The sequence below is a fragment of the Salvelinus fontinalis genome, chromosome 37, assembly GCF_029448725.1.
Source record: "Salvelinus fontinalis isolate EN_2023a chromosome 37, ASM2944872v1, whole genome shotgun sequence".
In the NCBI taxonomy this organism is placed as follows: domain Eukaryota; kingdom Metazoa; phylum Chordata; class Actinopteri; order Salmoniformes; family Salmonidae; genus Salvelinus; species Salvelinus fontinalis.
The window spans coordinates 11,748,856-11,773,039 of NC_074701.1; the positions used below are offsets into that span (position 1 = coordinate 11,748,856).

Consider the following 24,184-nt stretch of genomic DNA (forward strand, 5'->3'; position numbering starts at 1 on the left):
ACGTGTCAAAGGTTTGGTAGTCAGTAGTTCATGTAGGCAATAACACTAGTTTGCCCATCACCTCAGACTAAAGCTCCGGTATTACTGACGTGGTTTGTTCATCTTTACTTTCACTTGCTTTTCAACCTCATGCTGCACCTCAAATGGTCACAATCAACTTTTCACTCAGAGCTAATCTCAGTGCCATCATTCCTAAATGCAAGGACACCCTCTACTGGCCGTGTTCAACATAGGAATGCAGTCTATTGGGGACAGTACTGTAAGCACAAAACAGGACGCCCGCTCAAAGCTCTAGAATTTATTATAAATATCAGTTTAAACAAGGAGCAACAATTACAGAAATATTTACAGGTCTGCATTTTCTTCAAACTCGGACAAGTCCCCTTGTTTCAGGTTGGCCCCGCGGTGTAAGTCTCTGTGAGGCTCCATTTAGAGTGACATTTCACAAGGTCGGGGACGAGCAGCACCGGCCACGGCTCTTTCCAAACCTGTGCCTGGCCAGCCGTCTGATCCATACAGAGTTCTATGTGGGCGAGAAAGGTCAAGTGAATGTGCTTACACAGGATATGTGTGGGGAGACTAGCGTCACCTGGGGGTGGTATAAAATAAACAAAACACCCCTTCTAGTTAGTAGTCACAGTGCAATCCAGTAACCAGCTATAAAGAGCCAGCACTCTGGTGTGTGCGCACATGTGTTCCTATAAGATGGCTCCCCTTCTTTCTTCCTGTCAAACATCTTGTTTTTGCCTATACAGACAATAGAACACTGGTAGTCCTCTAAAAGTGGGTGTGGGAGTGTTTTAAGACTTCAGTTTAGAAGGCGGGACCACCACAGGGCTGGAGTGGTCTCTGGGGCAGTCCCATCTTGCTGCTCCACTGCACACGCAGTCTCAAGGAGAGATGACCTTGCTCCTCTGTTCCCCTGGGACAAGAGGGTACACAGCACTAAAGGCTGTCTAGTTAAGTGGGCTTTGGGGTGGGAGAATACTGAGGGAGCCATGGGGATAACCAGAATCAGACTGGCAGATAGCACTGAACCCTGGCTGGGTAAGAGAGGCTAGTGGAGCGAGTGCATGAAGCTGTCCAGGTTGTATTCGGTTTCGTACTGCTGCTGGTCCCACAGGTCCCCCAGGCCGTCCAGCACGTTCTTAATGGAGGCTTTCCCTCCAGAGGACGACGACTCGCCCTTATCGTCCTTCCCATCCTAGACAGAGAGAGACAGGATAGAGAGATCGAAACACACACACACAGGACAGGCGACACTGGTTAAATAGATGTGTGTGAAAGAGTAGAATGACTAAGAAGACAAAGGGGGGGGGGACGATGCACGTGTATAAGTGTGTGTGTTTGTACCCAAGCGAGCGCTACTGACCTTGTCCAAGGTGAAGAGGTTGAGGAGCTGGTCGGTGCCCATACTCTGCAGACTGGCGTTCTCCTGGCTGATGACAGTGTTGGCGATGCTCATCTTGAACTTCTGCAGGCCCATGATCTTCTCCTCCAGGGTGCCACGCGTGATCAGACGATACACGTTGACCACGCGTTTCTGCAAGAGGAGACACACCGTTACAGCAATGTGTCACTACGTTGGGACTGCCAACCGGCCAAGCCTGTGCGCATGTCTGAGACGAACTACGTTGCAGTTGGACCGCACAGAATCAAGACGAGTGATTCTGAAGCCTCGGCTTACTCAAAATTGATCCACTCAAACATGCTTTTTGCCTGATTCACACCGGAAGGCCGAACCAAACCACACTGTGCTGGCCTGGATATTTTATTTGACATTGTGCGCGGTCCATGCAGAGGCAGTAGTTTACCTGTCCTATCCTGTGTGCGCGGTCCATGGCCTGTAGGTCTCTCATCGGGTTCCAGTCGTGTTCCACAAACACCACCGTGTCAGCGCCGGTCAGGTTCAGACCCAGACCGCCCACGTGGGTGGTGAGCAGCAGCACGTCTATTGAGGGGTCGTTGTTGAACCTGAGAGCGAGCGTGACAGAGCACCGTAGGGAGACAGCGAGAGAAGGACAGTGCCACTCAATTCAGATGAGGTTTGTGAGTGACACGTCAGCAAAGGCGGCAGGACTGTGCCTTAGTCTGGTGTAGCAGTCTAAAAGCTCCCGACTACACATACCCCCCCTGGCGACGTGGGTTCCAGCCTCAGCTCAGCCTACTGTCTGAGCCCAATAGCGGTCCCTCAAACTACTTCTAAGGGGTCCCGTCCTAAAAACAAATAACATTGAAGGAGATCGGCGCTCCCGATCTCCTTAAAAAATAAATAATAATAAACACGGACTGCTGGCAGCACTACTGACGATAGTGTTACAGGCTTGTTTGACACCAACGCCATGCATTTGTATTGCCACACACAGGACCCATAGACTCCCTCCATGCTCCTCCCTTCTCACCTGGAGACGATGGAGTGGCGCAGGCCAGTTGGGACGCTGCCGTCCAGTCGCAGGTAGGTGACGGCGGGCAGCTGGGGCTTGAGCAGGTCGTGCTCCACGATGTCCAGCATGCTCTTCAGCTGACAGAAGATCAGCACTCTGTGCGGGGCCACCACCGCCTCTGTGCCCTCCGCTGAGCCGCTGCTGCCCAGACCACAGTCCAACAACAACTGGAATAAGGGGGGGGGGGGGGGGGGGGCTCAGTATAACAACTTACTCGCTGGGGTGTTTTTATCTGCAGGGGTTGAGTAGTGTGGAGTAGGAAGTATCTGCACCTCACTCCACTACTATCCCAATAACTGCCACTTCTGGAGCAGAGAAGATTTGGGGGACAGGAATAGGTTGGTATGTGAAGGCAGAGATGGGAATAGGGGTGGTGCCTGGCTGAGATTGGGGTCAGCGTAAGGAATGGGTGGCACCTAGAGGTAGGGTATAGGGGTACCTGTTTGAGAGCTGAGAGTTTGGGCGAGTGCTGGATGTCTCGGAGGCTGGAGTGTTGTGCTGCCAGCTGGTCTGTGATGCGCTTGTACTCCGGGTGCTGTGGCAGCAGTACCAGGCCCGGGTGGTTACACAGCTTCCGCAAGTACTGCAGAGCCTGGAGAGGGAAGAGGATGTAAATAACAAATACCAAGTATGGTGTATACGCACACATTTAAAAGATATAATACACATTTGGTGGGTGATTCTATTGTGTCCTATTATACGCATGTGTGAAATGGAAATGTGCGCCGCGTGGCACAGCAGTCTAAGGCAGGGTCACCCAAACTCGGTCCTGGGGCCACCCCCGAGTGCACGTTTTGATTATTTGAATCAGCTGTGTAGTGCTAGGGCAAAAAATGTAATTGTGTGCCATAGGGCGGAGCCTAGCGCCGTCCGGGTTAGACGGGTCATGTCTCGACCGTCGCCTCTCCCGAGCCCCCAGAGACACCCTCGGAGAGTGGGCTCACGGCCGGAGTCTGCCATTATCAACGGCGGCCCTGGAGAAATGACGGTTAAGTTCCTTGCTCAAGTGCACAGACAGGTTTTCACCTTGTCGGCTCTGGAATTCGAACTAGCAACCTGTCGGTTACTGACCCAACACTCGAAACGCTAGGCTACCTGCCACCTTCTACCATTTTCCATGCAGGTCACAAGTGGCAAAAAATGCCCCAGGCACAATCCACAAACTAAATAGAAGGCAGTCACATACATTGACCTGTGTGTGTGTGTGTGTGTGTGTGTGTGTGTGTGTGTGTGTGTGTGTGTGTGTGTGTGTGTGTGTGTGTGTGTACCTGGAACACGTGGCCCGTGGCCTTCAGCTTGGGCTTCTCCTCTTCGTGGATGGAGGCTGTAGAGATGGTGTCCTCCACACTGACCTTGGCCCGGGACTTGGCAAAGTCCTCATACAGCTGAACCTGCAGACAGAGAGCGCGACGGCGTGTTTGAGGGGATCGGTTTGAGCAAGGTGAGGCGCAGAATTGCTCATCTTAAATCATGTAACGAGTAGTTATTTGGGATGAACTGTAGATCAGTGATTCTACACAGTATGTCTGCAATGTAGTCAATCTCAAAATCCCACACAGATCAGGCTTTCATTTAATGGATTGTACCATTAACATTTGTTGCAGCAGCCTCAGATTTACTTTATATGGGGACGAGAAATCGGGAATAAAACACAGGGTAGACCATCACAACAGACGTACTGCTGTTCTCTTCATATGAAGAGGCCGTCTATGTGACATTATAACAGTGTTTCATAGTGTACCTGTAGAGGGCTGAGGTTGCAGTAGTAGTCCTGGATGATCTTGGGGGGCAGGTCCTGCAGCACGTCCTTCTTCATTCTCCTCAAGAGGAAGGGCAGCACCTGGCGATGCAGCGCCTCCATGGCCAGCACCCCTAGAGTGGAGGAGCGGAAGAGTCACCGCAAGAAACAAAAACACACCACCGTCGGTGTCAGATTCTTGGGGAAATCAAGTGTCGCAATATCGCCACAACCACGGTGCCAAATGAACGAGACCCAGCTTCCGTGCCCTCATTGTTAGGCATTCACAACTGGTGATTACACCAACATCAGAACAGAGAAAAAAACGGATCTTTACCGGCCTCTTGTTCGCGTGACGAGCTCTTGGCGTCACGGCTGGCCAGGATGGGCTTGCCATAGCGGGCGGCAAACTGGCGCTCTGTGCCCAGGAAGCCGGGCATGAGGAAGTCAAAGAGCGACCACAGCTCCAGAACATTATTCTGTGAGGCGGTAGAGGGAGAGAAAGAGTCCAAAAGTGAGAGAGTTGTATTAGAACGAAATAAACGCCGAGACTTGGAAGTAGTCCGACTGCTTGGACTGAACTCCTCTATAAAGGCTACAGCGGCAGACTGGCCAATAGGCATCACCGAATCTAACATACATCACCATTAATGTCACATATCTTTGGCATAATGTCCTCATTTCATCCACTAATAGACCCATCAATATAAAGACAATACGGCCAACCGAGTGGAGGAAGGAATCATTAGGCCAGTATAGAGAAATGATTAGGCAACATTGATCTGATGCAGTGAGCACAGAACATTAACAAGCTCAAGAGGATCCTGGTCTTACAATAAAGTCTAGTACAAACAAAAAGGTGCTAAAAACCAAAACAAACACACTGCAAGAGATTCATTTCCACTGCAGACGCCTCTGCTTATTCTTTACTGACTTAAAAAAAAAAAAAAAGCTCCCGAGTGGCGCAGCGGTCTAAGGCACTGCATCTCAGTGCAAGAGGCGTCACTACAGTCCCTGGTTCGAATCCAGACTGTATCACATTCGGCCGTGATTGGGAGTCCCATACAGTGGAGCACACTTGGCCCAGCGTCGTCCGGTTTTGGCCGGGGTAGGCCGTCATTGTAATTAAGAATTTGTTCTTAACGGACTTGCCGACTTAAATAAAGGTTCAATTAAAAAATACATATAATAATCGGCTGAAGTTTATGCGCCCACCTGGATGGGCGTTCCTGATAGGATGACTCGGAAGTTGGCCGCCAACTGCTTAATGGCCTTAGAGAGCTTGGTCTTCCCGTTCTTGATCACATGGCCCTCGTCGAGGATACAGTAATTGAATTTTATATTCCTGAAAATTAAAAATGGTATATATTATTTATAAAAATGACAGCCACCATTCCAAAGATATTTGTTTTTAAATAAAATAAATAAATAACCTAAAAAAGTCAATGTCGTTTCGTACAACATCGTAGGAGGCTACTACTAGGTTGTGCTTTTTCACTTGATGCTGTAACCTGCAATAGAAAAAAAACAATTATTTTAACCTCGTAATAATTTTAACAAATGATAATGCCGTGTTCTCCTATGCAATCTCTGTGGTGGAATCGTGTGTATGTTTGTTTGGGTGGGTGAGGGTCGGTCTAGGGGTCTTACCGTGCTCGCTCGGTGGGGGGTCCTGTGTAGTGCAGGGGGTTCAGGTACTCGTCGGTGCAGAACTTGCCCACCTCGTCCACCCAGTGACCCGTCAGGGTGGGGGGGCACACCACCAGAGAGGGCAGGGGGGTGCAGTCTGCTGCCTTGGTCTTGGCATACTCCTGCGCCCTGCACACAATTAATAGAACTCTTAACAACAGAGGCGCCTCCAATGTGCTGACGGTGTATAGTTTAGTCAAACAGTGGACACGTTCCAGGACGAATACATTGCAGTTGCCTGCCAGATTTCACAACGCCTGGATAGGTATTCAATCCAATCAAGCTTTATTTATATAGCACATTTCAGGCATGGATGCAACGATGTGTTTCACAGAAAAACAATTAAGAAAAACTACTATTTACTTCACACAAAAACAGATAGAAGAATCTTAATTTGTTCTAAAACTCACAGGCAGCCAGCACCCGTGCTGCAGCATTCTGTATGTTTTGCCCTTGACCAGTGGCTTTCTTGGGTTGACCAGACAGGAGAGCATTACAGTAGTCAAGCCTGCTTGTAAAAGCATGGATGAGTCTCTGTATCAGCCTGAGAGAGAAACAACCGCACCGTGGCAATGTTCCGCAGGTGGTAAAAATCTATTTTGGACACACACACACACACACACACATGTGTGATTGGAGTTCAAAATCTATAGTTACACTTAGGTTTTTTACCTTCACTGCCTGTGAATTAAAATGTGCAGTCAGATTCTCTCTCTATGCTGTGGCTCCAACAATAAGTGCCTCGGGTCTTGTCCGGATTTAGCTGGAGGAAGTTGTGAGCCATCCAAGTATTTAAAAATCACAAATAGTCTCATTTCTGTGGAGCTAAAAATCCTCTGGTGACACAGAAACGTAAAGTTGTGTATCATTTGAGTAGCAGTGGAAATCAATGCTGTGCTTGCCAAGGGGTAACATACAGTGCATTCGGAAAGTATTCAGAACCCCTGACTTTCACATTTTGTTACGTTAGTCTTATAAAAATAAACAGGTTAAGAAATGTTTGCAAATGTATAAAACAAATACCTTATTTACATAAGTATTCAGACCCTTTGCTATGAGACTTGAAATTGAGCTCAGGTGCATCCTGTTTCTATTGATCCTCCTTGAGATGTTTCTACAACTTGATTGGACTCCACCTGTGGTAAATTCAATTGATTGGACAGGATTTGGAAAGGCACAAACCTGTCTATATAAGGTCCCACAGTTAATAGTGCATGTCAGAGCAAAAACCAAGCCATGAGGTCAAAGGAATTGTCCGTAGAGGTTCGAGACAGGATTGTGTCGAGGCACAGATCTGGGGAAGGGTACGAAAATCTTTCTGCAGCACTGAAGGTTCCCAAGAACACAGTGGCCTCTATCATTCTTAGATGGAAGAAGTTTTGAACCACCAAGACTCTTCCTAGAGCTGGCCACCCGGCCAAACTGAGCAATTGGGGGAGAAGGACCTTGGTCAGGGAAGTGACCAAGAACCCGATGGTCACTGACAGAGCTCCAGAGTTCCTCTGGGGAGATGGGAGAACATTCCAGGAGGAGAAACCTCTCTGCAGCACTCCACCAAATCAGGCTTTTATGTTAGAGATGGAAGCCACTCCTCAGTAAAAGGCACATGACAGCCCGCTTGGAGTTGGCCAAATGGCACAGACTCTCAGACCATGAGAAACAAGATTCTCTGGTCTGATGAAACCAAGATTGAACCCTTTGGCCTGAATGCCAAGCGTCACGTCTGAAGGAAACCTAGTACCATCCCTACGGTGAAGCATGGTGGTGGCAGCATCATGCTGTGGGGATGTTTTTCAGCGGCAGGGACTGGGAGACTAGTCAGGATCGAGGGAAAGATGAACGGAGCAAAGTAGAGAGATCCTTGATGAAAACCTGCTCCAGAGCACTCAGACTGGTTCACTTTCCAACCGGACAACAACCCTAAGCACACAGCTCAGACAATGCAGGTGTAGTTCGGGACAAGTCTCGGAATGTCCTTGAGTGGCCCAGCCAGAACCCGACCGAACATCTCTGGAGGGACCGGAAAATAGCTGTGCAACAACGCTCCCCATCCAACATGACAGAGCTTGAGAGGATCTGCAGAGAAAAATGGGAGAAACTCCCCAAATACAGGTGGCAAGCTTGTAGAGGCATAACCAAAAACTCGAGGTGGTCATCGCTGCCAAAGGTGCTTCAACAAAGTACTGAGTAAATGGTGTGAATACTTATGTAAATGTGGTATTTCAGTTTATTTTTCATACATTTGCAAAAATGTATTAAAAAAACAGTTTTTGCTTTGTCATTATGGGGTATTGTGTGTAGATTCAGACAAAAAAAAAAACGTATCCATTTTAGAATAAGACTGTAACCTAACAAAATGTAAAAGAGGTCAAGGATCCGAATACCTTCGGAATGCACTGTATATCAAACCTCGCATCAGGTCTTGCCAGCCTAATGATTGGGATCTTATCTCTGAAACGCGTCACATTTAATATGTGGAGGAAAGTTCAGACTTGCGGGGGTTGGATTTATCAGGCCATCAATGGCAGAGAAGAACACTCGAATGATTCTGATTATTAGTGATCATGTCAGAAAAATGTACCCGTTTTGCATTTCTAATTGCCTTGTTATATATGCCAAGATGCGCTCTCAGAATATCATAATTGACCAGCAACTGACTTTCTCCACTTCCGCTCTGCCTTTCTGCAATTTCTTATTAATTGATATGTTTCCTGACTCATCCAATTGGCCTTTTTTTAACCTTACAGGAGCTATGGCGTCAATGGTTGCCCTTAGTTTGCTATTAAAGTTAACTAAATCATCACAAGAGGAAGGCAGAATAGGTGATGGTGTGTTGTTCATACACTCAAAATCTGTAGCAACTTCAGAGGTGAGATAGTGTTTAGTACTACCCTGTGCAATGGGGAACAAGGTAGTAAAAAAAACACAAGGAGATCAGACAAAGCAACATCAACAAGAGGATGTGTCAATAGAAAGCCCTTCGGTAATAACCAGGTCCAGAGCATGGCTGCAGTTATGGGTGGGTCCAGTGACATGTTGGATGAAGTCCATAGAGCTCAAAAGATTCATGAATTCAATTGCCTTGGAGTCAATCTCTGTCAACAATGATTTTATCATAGTTGAATGACGATAGTTCAAAGAAATCAGGAAATAAAATGGGGCAATGCTTTGATGGCCAATGCAAGGTTATCACCAGCACTGGTGGCTGACATTTAAACAGTATAGCATGATGCTCAAAATACTTACAAAAGTCACCAAACTATATGTCCTTACAGCTGAGAGTATTAATAAAAAAAATAGAGGCTGTCACCCCACCCTTTACTGAGAGTATGAAAAGCTGTAGTCTGGGGGGGCAACTCAATAACAGTAGAACTACAATCTGAAGACAGCCATGTTTCAGTGAGAAACATGCAATCCATTTTGCGCTCTGTAATGAGGTCATTCAACTACTGATTTAACTAGTGATTGCTCTAACATTTAAAAGCTCCATATTCAATGAGTGTGGGCCTCTCGAGGTAACCAATGGAAAAACGACCAAATGATTAACGTTACAACCAGATTTTCTGAAAGTCTCCAATTTACCAGAATGGCAGACGACAGTTTGTATAAACTCACTAGAAGGCAGAGTTAGAGGAACATAAATTAGGTTACAATAACCACAGTGCCATTTCCATGGGAGTTGATATGGTTTCCAAGTCCTCCGTTGCTTATTCTGACAGGGAGGACTGGAGCACTACCAGACACTGTCCGTCAGTCTCTAAACGGTTTGCCATTGTCCTGGAAATATTCCTATAACCCCTGCAGTTAGGGTGAAATCCAGTCTCTTAAAAAGTGCCGTTGCGCCCACAGCAAATCAAAGTTGTCACAAAAGGAGACGTTCCTGTCCTTGCAAAGTTTCTTCAGGTACTCGTTGAGGGCAACGAGTCGGCTGAAATGTTCCGAACCCCTTCGGTAGCACGGGAGGGGGCCAGAGAGAATTATTCTCTTCCCTGTGCTAGCGAAGGTGTTACCATTTTTTGCGTAGTACTCCCTCAGATCACCTAAAGCGAAGGTCGTTAAAAACCTTGTCAATAATGGAGTAGTTGGCCAGAATTGTTTGGCGGGAGGGAGTTGATGTCATGGAAACGGGCTCCTGTGTGACAGTGGTCTTTGGGTCGGTCCACAGAGGCTTCGAGCCAGGCTAGCCTGATTCTTCTCACCAGCAACAGTGGATGGCGTCGGAAAACCCCAGGAAGGTGGCGGCTGGCCCGAGATCCTTCTGTCTCGAGTCAGCGACCTGCTAAACTGTGGTGGCCATGTAGGAGGGTGCCACTGGCTGTTGGTATATTCCCAGGATCCGTGTTGACTCCCGGGCTGGGTGGTCTGTATCAAGCAGGGGAAAGCTGTTTGATAGCGGAATCGGATCTTCTCGGATATATGAAGAGTGGCCAGACTGCCTCCCCGATCTCCTACGGCTTGCGAGATCCAGTCGCCAATGGGCCGCAGAGTTGAGCTTAATATCTAGCCGTTGGATTGGGACAGATCAACGCCGCCTGACTCAGACAGCTTAGCTATAAGAGGCACTTAAAAACAGATTTGGTTTGCCTGGGCTACGGTAAGAAAATAGGTAATCCGCTACTCATAGCTGAAGGATCTCTTTCCCTTAAGATGCTTGGTGGTGGTGCATATAGGGCAGACCAATCCCAGTCCATTTGACAGTTCCACAATCTTGTGATTGTGAGGAAATCAAAACACCTAAAGCATGTGCCCAGCCGTGGGAAAAAAACATTGGTGGGCTTGCACTGCTAGCGTTAGCCTGCTCTGTTTTCATGACGGCTAGCAGCTAACTGCTACTTAAGAGGATTCTGCGACACAAACCTGCAGTCCCAGCCGTAAAGGCTAACCGCGTCACGGAATTCAATAAAACTTGAAAAAATATTTGTTGAAAACGATTCAATAAAAAAATTAACCAAATGTAGACAGTACACTGTTCTGTTGCGTGCTCTGATGGCGCCTGGTAACCACATATGATATAGCAATCTGATGCCCGACTGCAGTCAATGACATGGCATGCAACCGTTGATTGATGCATGCAGTGCAACTGCAATATAGTCGGCCTGGAACACAACCTGTTTGTGTGGTCTTGCAGTTAAGTACCTGAGGTAGTGGTCCCCTGCTAGGATGCAGATGGACTGCAGGGTCTTGCCCAGGCCCATGTCGTCACACAGGATACCATGCAGCTTGTACTTATTCAGGAAGGACAGCCAGTTCACTCCGTCCTGGAAAGATCAAAGTCATTGAAACGGTCCATCAAATTAGTCATTTTAATAACCTTATCAATCACATTCTGCATACTAGCTATGGCAGGGTGGGACAATGATGTGACTCAATGAGCTGTTGCACTGCATTTCATGCCACACCGTGTGAAGTGACGAGTGAAAGAATTCATACAAACATTGTCACTGTGCTGACATTTTGCGTATGACTACATCACAGGCAGAATCACTGATCTACAAATCACTTTTCCATTAGAGAGATGGATGTTGGGCACAAAGCCCATCCATTCAACCACTTTAAAATGTGTGTTCTGTTCAAAAGCCATTTGTCAGCAGCAGCTGCCCTCCCTGCTACATTTAAAGCAAACCCTATTTGTAGAGGCTGGCAGAAAACGATGAGACGGAAGATAAAGTGGAAAGTGCTGAATTGCTTGCAGAGTTATTTAACTAGTTAGAGACAAGGCCATCCCTCATCTTTTAGTCCTGGAGCATATCTGAAGAGTAGTGGATATCTCACACACACACCCACACGCACACACACACTTTCCAGCCCTGTTCCTTGAGAGCTACTGTTCTGTCGATTTTCACTCCAACCCTAATCTACAGCAGCTGAATGCTTCTTGATTAGAGTTGAATCAAGAGTTATTCAGCCATGGCATTGTAAACATTCTTGTTTGATGAGCTAGCTGCTAGTTAACGTTAGCATAACTAGCTAGCTACTTCTGTGCAATTTACGTTTTTGGCTGTTATCTAAAGAAATGCCCTTGGAATGCGTTTATGGGTGAATATTCTGTACATTTTCATTCGAAACTGCATGCATAATGGGTGTTTAAGCAACACAAGAGACAGCAGCAAGCAGTTGCTGTTGAGTAGTCTGAGACCGAGAGCACACTACGGTTGTCACTAGTTACCACAGCCAAAATTGGCTATACCGTAAAAAATGAATGAACACAACAATTTGCTTTTTGGTCTTCATTTAAAGGTTAGGCATAAGGTTAGCAGTGTGGTTAAGATTAAAATCAGATTTAATAGCCACCAAAAAATATAACTAAACCAAAATATACCAGAGCCTGTCGTTTCCAATTGGAACAGACGAGTCATAGTGGGCAGAGCCAAGCACGAACTAGCGAGATCCTATTGGCGCGATCTGCATATTTGCGTTATGGAACACCTCCTGAAGTGCGCAATAACTCAATTCGCCTTTGCACTTCTAAACAACGTGATTTTTTGAAAGGGCAAAGTCTACAAACAAAATCTACAAAAATAAATATTAAAAAACAGTCCACTCCGTTCATAAACAGTTTTGGGAACAGAAAACTGTTGAAATCCAAATGTTTCATTGATGAGAAAATGTGCTGAACGTCGGCCAAAATCAATCTCCTCCAACTGCCAGCCAGTGGGCTTCCTCTTCCTCTACCATATGTTTGGTATTGAGTGGAAACGCCAAGCGGATGCTTCACATTTATACATCCGGCAAACTATCTATCTCATTGTTCCATCTGTGGATTAGCCATAATTATTACTTTGTGCTTGTGGTAACTACTGACAACCGCACAGCAGAGCGCATTGTGCTCTGTGCTCATTGTGTAACGCGTTAACTTTGATAGCCCTTACAATAATAATCAATTTGACTTTGTTGTATGGTAAATCTATTGATAAACTGGGTAAATCAAGATGTTGTTTAGGCCTACTTACAATACAGGGAAAAGCATATTCAATGAATGCATGCATTGAGTTACTGAGCTTGTTTTGGCAAATGTCAGTAGAGTGTTTGTCATCTGTAACATATGGAATTGTTTTAAGTTGTTCATACCATGGATTTAGCTATTGATTTTGAATTTTAGGACCCCTTTCAGAATAAAAAAATAGTGATAAAATATTGAATTTGGCCTACAACTATAGCCCATAGAAACACATGGAATAACACATTCCTAAAACGGCAAAGACAGTAAAAAAATTACACATAAGGAATACGATTTAAGTGTCTGTCCTATACCTAGGAGATATAAGAAAGCTCAGGAAATTTGTATTTTTTTGACACCCCTTATTTTTGTTGGCACAAAACTACCTTAATTTGTTTGTGTGGGTTACCTTCAGACGAGTCCTGTGAAACTTGTGGGGGTCATAGAGCAAAACAGAGAACCCCATCATGTTCGTGAGAGTCTTCCCTTTCCATAGAGTCAAACCGTTCGGACGCTACAGACGTTTGTGAGAATACCGATTTTCAGGATGTCTGACAAACACCGCTGTAGCTCTGCCACCTTCCACCGCACATGCTGAAGGCCAACATCCCTAGCTCAAATATACATCTAGCTTAAAATGTATGGATTTTGATTGGTATTTTTATAATAATGTTACTTAGATTGACGCACAGCTGCATCAATAGACTCAAGGATATATATATATATATATTTTTTTATATATATATATATATATCTTTTAATCGGCCTATAGGTTAATTTGCATAATTTTGTGTCATTAAATTGGTGTCAGAATATAACAAACCCGTCATTCAAAAACAAAGTGTTGGATCCGACTGGAATTCTTATTTTGACGAAAATAGTAAAGTACAGTGAGTTTAGAGTTAGAAAGTAGCTTGAGTAACATCAACTAATGGCTCAGTCTAGTCAGAGCGAGCTGTGAGCAAGCCAGAGCGGAGACTTACTGCTAGGCAACAAGCCAGAGCGGAGACTTACTGCTAGGCACCAAGCCAGAGCGGAGACTTACTGCTAGGCAACAAGCCAGAGCGGAGACTTACTGCTAGGCAACAAGCCAGAGCGGAGACTTGCTGCTAGGCAACAAGCCAGAGCGGAGACTTGCTGCTAGGCAACAAGCCAGAGCGGAGACTAGCTGCTAGGCAACAAGCCAGAGCAGAGACTTGCTGCTAGGCAACAAGCCAGAGCGGACACTTGCTGCTAGGCAACAAGCCAGAGCGGACACTTGCTGCTAGGCAACTCAGACGCAGGCTGAAGCAGCGGAGCAGAGAGAGAAAGGAGACGCATGCAACAGCTAACAGCTAAGCTAGCGACCCAAAACGTGTCAGCATTTCTCTATTGGTTTTCATATCCACCTTCTTTCGTTGTCTAGAAGCCAAAGGCAAAATCCTAGTCATATTAACCCATCCTAGTTGTTGCATATATAGATTTCCCCTCTTTATAAGTCAACGGAGATGTTTCTCTTAAACCACTCCATCAGGTGCATCTTTTAGATCAATGTTTTCCCGCAAATTGTACGCCTTACTTCGTCTGCTTCATTACAGTAGTTGCACGTTCAATAATATGAGACGATCGGCTCGCTATTGTCGCATGTTTTTAAAGCTTTTAATGACACATTTCCATTCCTTGTACCCATGCTAGGGTGTTAGGTCACGTGACAATCTTGACAGAGGATTCTGCTGTTTGACTCTGGTGCGCACTTTCTAAATCATAAAAATGTTGGCACATTCGTTAACATGTTGTGAATAATGTGTAAATGTCAATTTTGTCTGATAAACCACTCATGAGCATGTCTCTGATATCGGGGAGCGCACAATCAGTGGGGCCAGAGCGGTTTTACGCTTCTTCCAAAAACTTTTCGCTGGAAGTGAGAAAGCTAAAAAAAAACGCCTGACGAAACGGCAAAAAAAAAATATATATATATATCAAGTCAAATTCTTGGGAACATTTTGCTATGTTGCTGTCAAGATTTCATGCAATCTTACAATCTCACCTTTGCTAGAGTAGCTATCAGGAAGGTTAGCCGCCACCACAGACGGTTTTAGAGCAGGTGGGCACAAGAAAAATAAGAGAATGTTGAGTGAAATTACATAAGTGTCTGTTAGAAGCACACTAAAACCCTACAGTATTACCTCTGGTTAGTACTGTAGCATATGTGTGTGACTAATTGCATTAGTAGGCCAAAATAAATAACTTAAGTGGAAAAAGCCTAATTGGTCAATGATTTATTGCGTACAACAGAAAATGTATACAGTACAGGTGCATACCGTTAAACTTCAATTAACAGCCCAGGCTTTTATTTGCTTCAATCACTGGACACAACAGACAGACTATTTCCTTAATGCACACAGCTTTGTTCATTTGCATAGTTCATTGTTTATTTCCAGCTTTTTAATCAATTCCTTAATTTCCTGCACTAATGTGTTATCATTTACACCCTTTTTTAAATTAAGACAAACTTCCTTGACAGAATTATTATCCTCTGACTGTGCATTTTTCGGCAGATCTCACTTTCACCACTAGATGGCGATATTGAATTTTTGTGCTTGTCAGTTAGCTATCATCCAATAGCTAGCAGTTACTTACTGGCGATAAAAACAGCTGATTGCCATAATTCAGTAATGACTTGCAAAAGTTATATAATGTGACACATCAAACATTAAACCTCGTAAACAAGTCACGGTAACCTCGTAAACAATTAATTTAGACAGGGCATTAATTTAAAACAGGCATTTATATTGCTGAAATGTGTAACATTGCCCGGCTACTAAAAATAGGACAAGTGGCTATTTGAGACTCAGTGTTTAATTGAAGTTTTACGGTATGTAAACATATTTAATTCTATTTCATTTTAACATGCTCATATTATTGTATAACCCTTGAAAATGTCATGTTGATAGGACTTTCCGATCTTGAGATATTTGAGTTTGTTTATTAATCCGAGTCCACTTGTGTCATTATGGAAAAGGCTCTGCCATTGACCGGTGCATTATCTCCTGTGACCTTTTGACCCAGAATTCGTACACACAAATTGTAATATCTCAGCAATGGTAAGGCCTCCAGACATTAAACAAAATGCACTGTGCTTCAGAGTTGTATCATGTGGTATGCTCAGTTCAGCAATGTTATTTTACCCCCTACCCATGCATAGTACTTTCCTTCAACTAATTTGACTGTTTTCTGTGAATGCTTTCTGTGAATGCTGAATGTTATCTTGCTAGCTAACTAGCGAGCCAACGGTATCAGTCTTTGTGCCGTAGCCTGTATGGACATTGTTTTGCCGAACAGGAAATTAATTTAGGATTCAACATTTTTGCATTATACAAGTGTGATAAATGATGTGCAGCATGAGTGGGTAGCAAGATGCAGCCTATAGGTTCCTTGAGGAAAGATAGCTTGCAGCAGCTTGACACAACAGGCACAGTGTGCTCGCGCTATAAAGGAGATCTCAGCTGCACCTATAGTCAAGGGCTGTTAGCCGATCGATTATGAAAATGGCTAATATTGTTGGTAGAATTCTAACACCCACAAAATGCAAATGCACACATAAACACACGTTAAAAAAAATAAAGGCCATGTAAACACACACCTGCTGATACTTGCGGAGCTCAGCCTTGATGGGCACAGGGATCTTGTAGTTCTCCAACTTCCTGCTGTCCAGCAGCTGTTCCATGAAGTGACGCTCTCTGGCCTTCTGGCGAATCAGATCATCCGACATGGTGGGAGGATCCGGGATACCCGCCTACGTTAACAAATAATAATAAAAAGGCAGACTCAAAACCCTTTTCACACCACTAACCTGAACCAAGCCCAGCTGTACTTTGCTGACCTGGTTTCACATCCACCATAGTTGCTGGAACCTTGCTGGAAATAATGAAAAAATTAAATACCTGAGCGCATTACAATTGTGGTCAGCATAGTGTGATAGTGTGAAAAGGGTGTAAGATATCCAAACAAACATTACCAGGTGCCAACATTTTTTATATGGGAGTCAACTGTGTCTGGGCGGTATGGGAGGTCATTCAGGTGACATTCAGCCGTTCCGATTCTGCAGTGCATCTGATTCATTACTCCCACTTAATCTCTCTGATTGAAGTCAACCAATGACCCAATGAACACTTAACCGCTGACAGATGTCAATGTCGCCATGAAGAGAAAAAAAGGCCAACTTCATTAGAGCACACACACACATCCTCCAAATGACAATCACATAAAATATTCAGCATAGGAAAATAGTGAGATACTGCCCTCTAGTGGGCAAAAGGCAAATAACCAAATTTGCACAGTAGGAAGTAACACCGAAGCTCTAGCGAGAGTTTGAAATCGACTACACTGCAGTCGGACTGCGCAGAATCACAGATCTACAAATTACCTGGCATCCCAAAAAAGACTAAATAACTACTCCCAAATAACTACTTGCTCAAACAAATCTCCTTAAAACATACTGTCTATGCTGTATTGTTCGGTGTGTGTGTTTACCTCCAGTGGTAGCAGGCGGATGAGGGTGGCGAAGCACTGCGTGGCCATGAAACGGACGCTGTCACTGGGGTCACTCATGCGGCCCAGCACCGGCACCACCAGCAACACAATGTACGGCACAATGTCCACATCCAACTGCTCCATCACACCTGGGGAGCGGTGGCCAAGGGGTCAAGGACAACCAACCACAAGACACCAACTCCCCTGGTTTCAATATTACACCCATTCTTTCAGTTATGTCAGGTCTTGTGGGGTTGTGGGTTCAATTCATGGTGGGGTCACATTTACAAAAAAAATGTATGCATGCACTCAATATACTGTTGGATAAAGTGTCTGCTACATGGCATGTCATTTTTCTATCTTTTATAAAAAACCATTGGTTGGTTGCCCATATACGGGAACATGTCTGACACGTATGAAGGATACAGGCCATGGCCTCGATGGCCCCCTCCTGCTTAGTGCCGTCCTCGATGCACCCCAGCCAGGGCAGCACACGTTCCAGGAACAGGTGCATGGTCTCCATGGTAGCGATCTTACTGAGCACACCAACGCAGCGCGCCGCCATGTGACGCACGGCCGTGTACGGGTGCTGCAGACAGGTGAACAGGTGGGGCAGGTGCTCCAACAACTGAAACACAGAGGGGAAGAACTTATCAGACAGACAATACAGTAAATGCGCTATTCTGAGACATTACGCTCCAAAATCAAAGTTTGTCTGCTGTTTTCATGTCAAAGTCCTCTGTTGAGATAAACGCACGTCCCAGAACACAAGGTGGTGTTTTGGATTGTGGCAAGTGATGTACATACCACAATTCAAAACACCACCACGTAATTTCCAGATACCGGTGCTCATCTTCACCATTAATTTTGGCTTGAGGCATACAGTGCCTTTGGAAAGTATTCAGTCCCCTTGACTTCTCCCCATTTTATTACATTACAGACTTATTCTAAAATGGATTAAAACACCCCAAAAATCCTCAGTAATCTACACACAATACCTCATAATGAAAAGGCGTAAACAGGTTTTGAATTTTTTTTGCAAATGTATAAAAAAAAACAAATACCTTATTTACATAAGTATTCAGACCATTTGATATGAGACATGAAATTCAGCTCAGGTGCATCCCGTTTCCATTGATCATCCTTGAGATGTTTCTAGAACTTGATTGGAGTCCATTTGTGGGAAATTAAACTGATTTGACATGATTTGGAAAAGGCACACACCTGTCTATAAGTCCCACAGTTGACAGTGCATGTCAGAGCAAAATCCAAGCTACGATGTCGAAGGAATTGTCCGTAGAGCGCCGAGACAGGATCGTGTCGAGGAACAGATCTGGGGAAGGGTACCAACAAAAATGTCTGCAGCATTGAACGTCCCCAAGAACACAGTGGCCTCCATCATTCTTAAATGGAAGAAGTTTGGAACCACCAAGACTCTTCCTAAAGGAGGCTATCCTGTCAAACTGAGCAATCGGGAGAGAAGGGCCTTAGTCAGGGAGGTGACCAAGAACCCGATGGTCACTCTGACAGAGCTCCAGAGTTCCTCTGTGGAGATGAGAGGACCTTGCAGTAGGACAACCATCTCTGGAGCACTCCACCCATCAGGCCTTTATGTTAGAGATGGAAGCCACTCCTCAGGAAAAGGCACATGACAGCCCGCTTGGAGTTTGCCAAAAGGCACCTAATGGACTCTCAGACCATGAGAAACAAGATTCTCTGGTCTGATGAAAGCAAGACTGAACTCTTTGGCCTAAATGCCAAGCATCACGTCTGGAGGAAACTTGGCACCATCCCTACAGTGAAGCACAGTGGTGGATGCATCATGCTGTAGAGATGTTTTTCAGTGGTAGGCACTGGGAGACTAGTCAGGATCGATGCAAAGCTGTACGAAGCAAAGTACAGAGATCCTTGATGAAAACCTGCTCCAGAGTAATCAGGACCTCAGACTGGGGCAACGGTTCATCTTCCAACAGGACAACGACCCTAAGCACACAGCCAAGACAACGCAGGAGTTGCTTCGGGACAAGTCTCAATGTCCTTGAGTGGCCCAGCCAGAGCCCGGACTTGAACCCAATCGAACATCTCTGGAGACCTGAAAATAGATGTGCAGCAATGCTCTCCATCCAACCTGAGAGCTTGAGAGGACCTGCAGAGAAGAACGGGAGAAACTCCCGAAATACAGGTGTGCCAAGCTTGTAGAGTTACACCCAAGAATACTTTTTCATATATATCTTAATCTCACTTTCTATCTACGAACTAAATATACTTTCCTGCAACCCGCCTCATCCAATGTGGTACGGATCTGCTATTTTTATTCCTTATAACTGGAACTTCCATCAGGAGCTAGCCAGCTAATTAGCTACTAGTCTTTGTTAGCCACGGCTAGAGGTCTTCACCTTCTTCCTCGGTCACCAGCCAGCCACCACTCAGCCTTAGCTCGGACAACGCATGCCTGTCTGCACAGCGTGATATCAACCCAGAGCATATCGGACTGCTTTCCTCTACCATATCACTGGATTGCTGCCGCTCTGAATCATTACACTGGATCATCACAGCTAGCTAGCTGCAAATGAGTGACTACTGTTAGCTAACGCCTCTGTCCCGAAGCAAGCACTAGCTAGCATTGAACTAGCCTCGAGCTAGGCCCATATACAGATTACCGACCATCTCGAATCCCACCATACCTTCTCCGCTATGCAATCTGGTTTCAGAGCTGGTCATGGGTGCACCTCAGCCACGCTCAAGGTCATAAACGGTATCTTAACCGCTATCGATAGGAAACAGTACTGTGCAGCCATATTCATTGACCTGGCCAAGGCTTTTGACTCTGTCAATCACCACATCCTCATCGGCAGACTCGACAGCCTTGGTTTCTCTAATGATTGCCTCGCCTGGTTCACCAACTACTTCTCTGATCGAGTTCAGTGTGTCAAATCGGAGGGTCTGTTGTCCGGACCTCTGGCAGTCTCTATGGGGGTGCCACAGGGTTCAATTCTTGGACCGACTCTCTTCTCTGTATACATCAATGATGTCGCTCTTGCTGCTGGTGAGTCTCTGATCCACCTCTACGCAGACGACACTATTCTGTATACTTCTGGCCCTTCTTTTGACACAACAACCCTCCAGGCGAGCTTCAATGCCATACAACTCTCCTTCCGTGGCCTCCAATTGCTCTTAAATACAAGTAAAACTAAATGCATGCTCTTCAACCGATCGCTGCCTGCACCTGCCCGCCCAACACTCTACTTAGCAAATTGGATGTAGTCTATCACAGTGCCATCCAATTTGTCACCAAAGCCCCATATACTACCCACCACTGCGACCTGTATGCTCTTGTTGGCTGGCCCTCGCTTCATATTCATCGCCAAACCCACTGGCTCCAGGTCATCTATAAGTATTTGCTAGGTAAAGCCCCACCTTGTCTCAGCTCACTGGTCACCATAGCAGCACCCACCCGTAGCACGCGCTCCAGAAGGTATATTTCACTGGTCATCCCCAAAGCCAACTCCTCCTTTGGCCAACTTTCCTTCCAGTTCTCTGCTGCCAACGACTGGAACGAATTGCAAAAGTCTGGAGACTCATATCTCCCTCACTAACTTTAAGCACCAGCTGTCAGAGCAGCTTACCGATCATTGAACCTGTACACAGCCCATCTGTAAATAGCCCACCCAACTACCTCATCCCCATATTGTTATTTATTTTTTTGCTCCTTTGCACCCCAGTATCTCTACTTGCACATTATCTTCTGCACATCTATCACTCCAGGGTTTAATTGCTAAATTGTAATTATTTCGCCACTATGGCCTATTTATTGTCATACCTCCCTAATCTTACTACATTTGCACTAACTGTAAATAGATTTTTCTATTGTGTCATTGACTGTACGTTTGTTTATCCCATGTGATGTTTGTGTCGCACTGCTTTGCTTTATCTTGGCCAGGTCGCAGTTGTAAATGAGAACTTGTTCTCAACTGGCCAACCTGGTAGGACAGATAAAGGTGAAAAAAAAATCATAATAATAATAATAAAATACTTATGCAAATGTGATATCTGTTTTTTTATTTTATAAATTAGCAAGCATTTCTAAAAACCTGTTTTTGCTTTGTCATCTGTGTGTAGATTGACGAGGGAAAAAACAATTTCATCAGTTATAGAATCAGGCCTAACAAAATGTTGAAAGCCAATGGGTCTGAATACTCTCCTGGACCTACACAGCAGATGGCGAGGGATGTGAACTCATCTTGACAGACTACAACTGAGGTGTGAAAACATTGGAGACATTTCTGAGCTTTAGATAGGATGGTGGTGTTTCTACTGGTGAGACTCCTGCATGTTGTCTTACCAGAGGTTTGAGCTCGGGGGCCATGGCTCCAGCCGTGACCTCCAGCACCTGCAGAGAGTTGACCAGCTCCTGGGCTGCAGCATCCCCCCTCTCCAACTGGAGCTTTGCATCTACAACACCATAGAGCAGAAATGCATCAATATCTCTTCATTGATGACAACATATACAAGAGGTATAGGAAGACGCCCATCTGGAAGTGGACAGTGGGTAGCAAATAGCAATACATCTTGGTCATGTTCATTAGGCACCAAATGGGACTGAAACAGGGAAGGGCTACCTTTACTTGTCCAATAAGAAACGTTTGCTTTCAGTTACGGTGATCCCTAATGAACATGACCCATATGATCTAATGAAGAGTGTAGCATACCGATGCCTTGGTTGTTCTCCACCACGGCCCTCAAAGGTCCCACCACAAACTCCCACAGGTAGGGCAGTGACCTCGTCAGCTCCTGGCCAAAGTGCCTAGCAACCGTCGTCAGAGAGAACTCGGCACCTCTTCTCTGAACGAGAAATGGCTTTTTATTCTGAAAAAATAAACGATAGTCATCAAGAACACAGTCAATACACAGGTAAATGTTTGCTCCCTCTGTCACCCACCTCATCAGTATCTGTGGTCGTGGTGCTGCCGGGTGGCAGTTCAGTGGCGGGGGTCTTGGAGGTTTTGGGGGTTGGGCCCCTCTTGCTGGTGATGACAAATGCTGCCCTCTGGTGGCGGTAGAGGGTGATGATGCCCTTGGTCTTATTGACCATGTGGTGCATGCATTCTTTCTCCGACATGCCAGCTAGGGGTGAGAGAGAGAAAGGGTCAACAGAGTGAGTGTCAGAGGGTTCTATGTAATATCTGTTTCTGGCAGCCACAACCTCGTTAGTGTTAATCTGGGTCATGTTCATCAGGCTGAAACACGGAGGGACCACAAGATCTTCTCCAGTTTTTGTCTACATTTCACTATGGTGTGCCCTAATGAACATGACCCAGATTAAAAATGTTGTGCATCCCATCCCATACCTTTGGCAGTCTGAGTGGGGGGCACGGGGCAGGCCGAGGAGGGCGTGAGCAGGGGGTCCATGCAGATCGACGAACACAGGTTCTTGACGATCTTGGAATTGGGACATGGCTGCCTAGTAGCACACTGCTGCAGCAGCTTGGCGATGAAGGAGGCGGCGTAACCCTGAACCAGGGTGTTCTCCTCCCGCTTAGCCGCCTCCATCAGCGGACGCACCACTGGGTTCAGCTTGTCTGGTAACGCCTGCAGGTTGGGATGAGAGAAAACAAAAATGAGCGTTTGTAATTGGTCAAGTCCAGATAGTCTGTTTCAGTCCGTTCGGTGCCTAATGAACACAACCCAGATTTAACGCTGTACATTTCAGTTTTCAGGAAATCAGTTCAAATCAAATAAAGTCATTAGTCCCTAATCTATGGATTTCACATGACTGGGCAGGGGCACAGTGAGCCTGGGAGGGCATAGGCCCACCCACAGGGGAGCCAGGCCCATCCACAGGGGGGACAAGGCAATCAGAATTAGTTTTCCCCCACAAAAGGCCTTTATTACAGACAGAAATACTCCTCAGAAACCCCCCACAGACGATCCCGCAGGTGAAGAAGCCGGATGTGGAGGTCCTGGGCTGGCGTGGTTGCACGTGGTCTGCAGTTGAGGCCGGTTGGACGTACTGCCAAATTCTCTAAATGACGTTGGAGGCAGCTTATGGTAGAGAAATGAATGTGCAATTCTCTGGCATCAGCTGGTGGATATTCCTGCAGTCAGCATGCTAATTGCACGCTCCCTCAAAACTTGAGACATTTGTGGCATTGTGTAGTGTGACAAAACTGGACATTTTAAAGTGGCCTGTGTAATGATCATGCTGTTTAATTAGCTTCCTGATATGCCACACCTGTCAGGTGGATGGATTATCTTGGCAAAGGAGAAATGCTCACTAATAGGGATGTAAACAAATTTGTGCACAACATTTCTGGGATTTTTTATTTCAGCTCATGAAACATGGGGCCAACACCTTACACGTTGCATTTATATTTTTGTCCAGTGTAAATGGATTTGAAAAAATACGGAATAAAATGCAGCAGCAAATAGAGACAATGGCCTACTTTGGAATGCCAAATAGGGCTTCAATTAAGAATATTATGCAAACAATGCTTTGGCTAGAACGGTGAGCAGAGGGAAAAAAATACTTACAAAATGGTAAATCTACACTGAGTACCAAACATTAGGAACACTTTCCTAATATAGAGTTGCGCATCCCCCCCTTTGCCCTCAGAATAGCCTCAATTCATCGAGGCATGGACTCTAACAAGGTGTTGAAAGCGTTCCACAGGGGTGCTGGCCCATGTTGACTCCAATGCCACCCTTATGTCAAGTTGGCTGGATGTCCTTTGGGTGGTAGACCATTCTTGATACACACGGGAAACTGTTAAGTGTGAAAAACCCAGCAGCGTTGCAGTTCTTGACATAACCTGGCACCTACTACCATACCCCGTTTACAAGGCACTAAAATATTTGGTCTTGACC

At 45.6% G+C, this 24,184-nt stretch overlaps 1 protein-coding gene across 1 annotated transcript in view; it reads right to left on the minus strand.

Annotated features, from left to right (window-relative positions):
- Positions 1-283: 283 nt before the first annotated feature.
- LOC129836141 (TATA-binding protein-associated factor 172-like) overlaps positions 284-24,184 on the minus strand; it is a 64,954-nt gene continuing 41,053 nt past the window's right edge. The window contains exons 21-39 of the mRNA XM_055901974.1: positions 22,669-22,909; positions 22,260-22,444; positions 22,030-22,186; positions 21,663-21,772; positions 17,747-17,948; positions 17,321-17,469; positions 16,431-16,583; positions 11,008-11,129; positions 5,833-6,000; positions 5,616-5,693; positions 5,398-5,527; positions 4,520-4,661; positions 4,186-4,316; positions 3,713-3,835; positions 2,884-3,036; positions 2,403-2,611; positions 1,815-1,974; positions 1,373-1,543; positions 284-1,204 (exon numbers count right to left, since the gene is read on the minus strand). Coding sequence (XP_055757949.1) covers positions 1,058-1,204; positions 1,373-1,543; positions 1,815-1,974; positions 2,403-2,611; positions 2,884-3,036; positions 3,713-3,835; positions 4,186-4,316; positions 4,520-4,661; positions 5,398-5,527; positions 5,616-5,693; positions 5,833-6,000; positions 11,008-11,129; positions 16,431-16,583; positions 17,321-17,469; positions 17,747-17,948; positions 21,663-21,772; positions 22,030-22,186; positions 22,260-22,444; positions 22,669-22,909 — 2,931 coding nt within the window. The 3' untranslated portion in view covers positions 284-1,057. The remainder of the gene's footprint in view (positions 1,205-1,372; positions 1,544-1,814; positions 1,975-2,402; positions 2,612-2,883; positions 3,037-3,712; positions 3,836-4,185; positions 4,317-4,519; positions 4,662-5,397; positions 5,528-5,615; positions 5,694-5,832; positions 6,001-11,007; positions 11,130-16,430; positions 16,584-17,320; positions 17,470-17,746; positions 17,949-21,662; positions 21,773-22,029; positions 22,187-22,259; positions 22,445-22,668; positions 22,910-24,184) is intronic.